At 63.2% G+C, this 5,458-nt stretch overlaps 2 protein-coding genes across 2 annotated transcripts in view; one reads left to right on the top strand and one right to left on the bottom strand.

Annotated features, from left to right (window-relative positions):
• LOC113210378 (sodium-coupled monocarboxylate transporter 1-like) overlaps positions 1-5,458 on the top strand; it is a 27,935-nt gene that overhangs the window by 9,975 nt on the left and 12,502 nt on the right. The gene's annotated exons all lie outside the window — the stretch shown is intronic.
• On the bottom strand, positions 7-3,569 carry LOC113210364 (sodium-coupled monocarboxylate transporter 1). Its single transcript, XM_026428333.2, has 9 exons — positions 2,994-3,569; positions 2,786-2,851; positions 2,383-2,502; positions 2,044-2,198; positions 1,590-1,955; positions 1,211-1,481; positions 1,005-1,135; positions 827-908; positions 7-740 (listed from the first exon to the last, which is right to left on the bottom strand). The coding sequence occupies exons 1-9, from the start codon at positions 3,480-3,482 to the stop codon at positions 510-512; spliced, it is 1,911 nt and encodes a 636-aa protein (XP_026284118.2). The 5' UTR covers positions 3,483-3,569; the 3' UTR covers positions 7-509.

The following is a 5,458-nucleotide window of genomic DNA, read 5'->3' as shown; positions in this document are numbered from 1 at the left end:
GCGGTGGGGTCGTAATACAGTAATTTTATTCCATCGCAGGAAGTGAGGGATCGCCTCGCCTCCACCGCTGCTGCTCGCTTCGGTCGACCCCCGTCTTGGTTCGTCCCACCCCCCGAAGGTCTTGAAGGTGTACACAGAGAGCCCTCCCCTTAATGCACTCCGGGTCGCGGTGGTGCGGCCCTCTCTCCACCCCTCCCCGGCCTCCTGCTAAAGGGCCGCGGCTCGCAAGTGGCCGGGGGAGGAAGGGACGGGCACCATTACACATTACACATTCGGCGTGTCGAGTCGAGGCGTTGGGGCGGCGTCCTCCTCGGGATTGCCTGCCTGCCCCGGTCCCACCTTTGCGTCCCCGGTGTGTCCGAGGGGCGGGACGAGGTACTGGACGAGTTTAGAGGCAGGGGGCGCCGGCCCTGGGGGCGGCGGGCCGGTGGCCGGAGGTGGTGTGTGCCTGGCCTCCCAGGAGGGCCCCGACGACCTTCTCCACGGGAATACACTTCCTCGGGCCCGGCTCACTTGTCCGCGCCGGGCACGGCCTCGTACTCCTTCATGGTGACGGCGGCCGCGGCGGCCGCGGCCTCCTTGGCGTTCTTCCGGTGCCTTGGCAGGAAGCGCGCCACGGCCGGCGAGAACAGGTCCGGGTCGGCCGTCTGCAGGTTGTTGCCGCCGGTGCAGGCCGACACGCACAGCGCCACGACCGTGGTCACGGCGACGCCGAGCACGCTGAAGTACAGGTACGACACCTGGCGGGAGGGCACGAGGACACAGGCCGTGAGTGAGGGTTGTCCGCGAGGTGTTGGTAGTGGCGGGGCCGTGCCTCTGAACTTACCTTGAAGAGCGGGAAAACGTCGGCATCGTGGGGTGAGGGAGCGTCAGGGGACGCCGTCGGGAAATTGGCGTCCAGCGTCGAGCTGATCAAGATTGCAAGTTTGCGTAAAAGGCCGCGCTTAAAAATAGAGGAGGGGGTGGGTGGGAGAAACAAACAACTGTGATTCCGGTAGACTTACTTGGGAAGACAGCCGTCCGTCCTTGTCGGCAGGTGCGGGTATTTCAGGGAGTCGTTGTACATGGCCAGGGAGTTGCCTCCGACGGTCACCACCATGACGACCAGGCACGTGTACGCGCCCACCAGCGCGCCCTGCAGAAGGTTCTCAGTTACTGGCGACTCTCCGGCCCCCGCGCTCACCGCACCGCTGCCGCCGCCACCCCTCACCTTGCTGTTGACCGTGGGGAAGAACATGCCCAGGAAGAAGAGGCCGTACGCGGCGCCCGCCGTGATGCCCATGAAGCTGATGGCGACCTGCAGCACGCCGCCCAGGTTCTCCACGACGAAGATCATGCCCACGCAGAACGCGCCGATGACCAGCGACACGAGCTTCATGTGCGTCGAGGCGCGCTCATCCGACACTTTTTTGGGCAGGTACTTCTCGATGAAGTCGGTGTACAGCGTGCCAGAGAGCGTGTTGAGCCCGCCGGACATGGTGCTGAGACAGAACTCACAGTAAGTACACACTGGTCGGTAAGCGTCTGCTCGCCCACACTCTACAACGGCACGGTACTTCATGGACTCGGCCAGGCACGCTGCTGCTCACCTGAGGGCGGCGCTGAACACGCCCGCCACGAACAGCCCCGACAGCCCCGGGTAGTCCCGGCCGACGTCCATGACGAAGTACGGCACCAGCTGGTCGCCCTTCCGCACCGCGCCCACGCTCTTGTCCAGCGGGTCGCAGTAGAAGTAGCTCGCGAAGATGATGAGGCCGGTGAGCACGCTGAAGAGCTTGGTGAGGAAGTAGCCGAACGCCAGGTAGACGGAGGTGCGGCGCGCGTCGGCCAGCGTCGGCACGCTCAGGAACCGCTGCACCGAGGACGGTCCCGCGCCCATGTTCAGGATGATGGTGACGCACGCGCCCACGCCGACGTTCCAGAATGTGCAGCGCGTGTACGGGTTGGGGTCCATGCTGCGTACGGACGGCAATCAGTCAGAGTACGGAGGAGTGTCGAGTCGGGGATGTCGGCGGACCATATGAGGCTGGGCCCCATACTCACTTGAAGAACTCGATGCGCCCGCCCTCCAAGGACCTCTCCAAGAGGACGCCCAGGCCCCCGAGGCGGACGACCCCCAGGACGATGACGGCCACGGAGGCCAGCACCAACAGGAAGAGCTGGAGTGCGTCGGTCCAGATGACGGCCTTGACTCCGCCCTGCGCGAGAACAATGCGAGATTAGGGCGCTGTTTGCTTCAACAGGGTGCTGCGTAACTTGTGTACACGGCGGTGAGAACGCTGTTGATAAAACGCGACTCGCAGACAACCATCCTCCCCTGTTTTGTGTGTGTGTGCGTGGGCGCGAAGGCCGCAGGTACGGTCGTGGGGTCGTGACACTCACCAGGGTGGTGTAAAAGATGCAGATGAGACACGCGATGGGGCTGATGAGGTGCACGCTGATGCCGCTGACTTGGTTCAGCGCCAGACAGGGAACGTATATGACCACGGGCATGTACAGGAGCTGGAGGGAGAAGCACCCGGTTGGGTTGTTTGTGTAGTAATTGCCTTTTCATTCAAACCAGGTGGCTGATTCACGCCGCGCACTTCTATAGGTAAACTGTACCGCACCGCATGCACGAGCACGGGCGGGCTTGCCTATCGCCCCTTTCCACAGCGCCCGCAGAGCCGAGCGAGTAGGCAACCCGCCCGCACTCGTGCATGCGGTGCAGCATAACTACAGAAGTGAGCAGGGTTAGTCAGCCACCCGGTATATGAGAATAAAGAAACTGAAATGTGTAACTCACTTGTCCGAGTGCGAACAGGAACGAGCCCAACTGACGAACACGTCGGTCGAACCGCATTTCTAAGTACTGCAGGAACAAACATAAAAGAGAATAAGAGAGAGTTATGAAGAGAGAAAAGGGAGTGGGGTTTGGGGTGGGGGTTTAGCGCAGCGCACTTGTGCTGGCGAGGACAGGAGTTGGTCAGGCCAACCTCCATCCACCGCCTCACCTCAAAGGACGAGTTGCACTGCAGGTTGAAGAACATGGGCAGGAACCAGTACATGACCACGATGACGGCGGGGAAGACCATGATGCCGAGCAGGGCGAACTGCGTGCCGTACAGGTACATCTCGGCCGGCACCGCCAGCATGGTGATGCCGGATATGTTGCTGGAGATGAGCGACATGGCCACGGGCAGCACGGACATGGTCTTGCCGCCGTGCAGGTACTCGGACACCGAGTCCTGCCGCTTGTAGCAGCCGTAGTACACGCCGATCAGCGCCGACATGAGCATCATGAGGACGAAGAGCGTGTAGTCGGCCGGGTGGAAGGTCAACTCCATGTCGAAGGCCGCACCCGCGCCCAGCGCCGCGTCCAGCACCGGGATGGTCGCGTCGACGTCGCCCATCGAGGTGGCGGCGTCCATCGAGGTGGCGGCGCCCATCGAGGTGGCGGCCGTCGTGGTGGCCGTCGAGACCGCGGCGTAGGTCGTCGACATGATGAACCACCGCGATGGAGAGGCTGCACACCACCAGACTGGCGCGGACCAGACCGCCGGGCGAACAGAAAGACGCTGACATTCATATCTCACCGCATCTCGGCCTTCCGTGCCCGCCCTCTCCCCCGCCCTGCCCCTCCCCGCGCCTCCACTGCGCCCCTCTCCCACCCACTTCCCTCGAATCTCATGGCGCCGGGAGCGCACTTACCGTTTACCAAATTAAAGTCCCCTCTCCCCCGCCCCCTTTCCCCAGCGCTCGCTGGCCCTGTTGTGCCTTTTGCGGGGCAAACCAAGGCAAGTAAACTCGGTCCCGCGGGCTGGCGTGTGCACGCCTTACCCCACCCCTACCCCACCGTGACGTCTGCAGATGTCCGCCGTGGCCTCGTCTCCCCTTCCCTGCCCTGCCCTTTCCCTTTCCCTGCCGTGTCTCTCTATTCGGTTGTTCGTCTGTAACGGGGGAAACGGGGTGGTGGTGGTGGTGGTGGAGGATTTAGGGCTGTGGGTGAAGAAAGGCACTTCGGCGGCGGCGGCAGGGGGTAGGGGTGGGAAGCATTTTGGAAGGAGAAGGTTGAATGGTTGTGTCTGCCCCCTAACCCAGACCGACCTGCGGCGGCGGTGGGCTGGTTCCGGTAGGACCCACCAGAGCGTAGAGCGTACCTGGGCGGGGTTGAGCTCGTTAAAGCAAAGCGCAGCACGCCGAACCGGTAAAACTCAGTGAAAGCGGACGGTGGCGCTGGCGTCGCGCCGTCGCTTCCTGCTGCTCCTCCTCGCCTCTCTCGTTCTCTCTCTAACCCCTTCAGTGCCGACGACCCCAAGTGCGCCGCGGCGCGGCCCGGTGGTGGTCCCGGTGCTGCATGAAGATGGAGGCGGCACTCTCGGCCCTCCTGCGGGCTTCACCAGAGCCTTCTTTGCCGGCCCCGGGGGATCCTCGGCGGCCAGGCGCGCGGCGCAGGCGCAGGCGCAGCCCGCGCACAAAGAAGCTACACACGCCTCGGCGAGTTCGCGTAGGGGTATGTGGCAGCGGCGTTGTGTTGCCGTTCGGTCAGGGCGAGCCGAGGGGTGGAGGGCGGCGGGCGGCCAAGGGAAGTACTCGGGGAGGGGGGTTGCTCCACGCGTGAAACGGAATTCGTAACAAGGGCGAGGTGCAGAGGCGGCGGGTGCCCGGCCCCGGCGGCCCCTCGGCTGCCCGGACTCGCCCGGCCGCCCGCGAACGCAAGAAGGCTGTTAAGCTTTACTTTTCCCTCTCTCGCCCTTTTCTCCGCCGTGTGTGTGTGTGTGTGTGCGTGTGCGTGTGCGTGTGTGCGTGTGTGGGTGTGCAGGGCAGGGCGGGACCGTGAGATCGACGAACAGGCTGCTGCTGCGCGAGGTCACTTCACTTGCGCCGCCTGATGCTTTAAGGGAGGGGGGAGGGGTGGCAGAGCTGGCCCTACCGCTGGGTTTCTTTTCTGTTACCTTCCCGGAGCAGCTTTGCTTACACTTTAGGGGGGAAATGGATACGACGAGGGGCGCAGCAACGATGCGGTCCGCAACATTAATTAATGGTTCGCAAGACTCCCCACCACCCCCACCCGGCCCAGCTCCCCCGGCCCGCTAATCGGCCCTCCCGCAGACAAAGCCAGAATAGACGGCTCATTTTTGTCCCACGGGCGAACGCTGCCGACGGGAGTGACTTGCACGCCCAGCCTCTCCCCCACCCCCTGTGTGGGCAGATTTATCTATCTCACCCCACCCCCCCTTTTCCCATACCCCACACCAGCCCGGGAAAACTTTGACGGGCATAGCTGTTGCTGTTGTTGCCAGTATTGTTATTGTTGTTTATTATTGTTGTTGTTGTTGTTGTTGTTGTTGTTGTTGTTGTTGTTGTTGTTGTTTTGATGATGGTGCCACGCCCCCCCCCCCCCAATCAGCTCCTAGCCAGAGGGCGGGGTCGCGGTCGCGGCATCCACACGCACAGTCCGGACATCACCAGCCGTGAT

The sequence above is a fragment of the Frankliniella occidentalis genome, unplaced genomic scaffold (assembly GCF_000697945.3).
Source record: "Frankliniella occidentalis isolate FOCC.00 unplaced genomic scaffold, Focc_3.1 Scaffold2, whole genome shotgun sequence".
In the NCBI taxonomy this organism is placed as follows: Eukaryota; Metazoa; Arthropoda; class Insecta; order Thysanoptera; family Thripidae; genus Frankliniella; species Frankliniella occidentalis.
The sequence above is the reverse complement of the archived record's forward strand: the minus strand, read 5'-3'. Positions and strand labels throughout refer to the sequence as shown.

What these genes read in the sequence shown, in the direction of transcription:
- LOC113210364 (XM_026428333.2), bottom strand. Translation starts at nt 3,482, where the DNA reads ATGTCGACGACCTACGCCGCGGTCTCGACGGCCACCACGACGGCCGCC. An exon ending in AGTGCAACTCGTCCTTTGAG is followed by an intron (nt 2,852 to 2,993) that starts GTGAGGCGGTGG and finishes TTGTTCCTGCAG; the next exon opens with TACTTAGAAATGCGGTTCGA. An exon ending in GCATCTTTTACACCACCCTG is followed by an intron (nt 2,199 to 2,382) that starts GTGAGTGTCACG and finishes GTTCTCGCGCAG; the next exon opens with GGCGGAGTCAAGGCCGTCAT.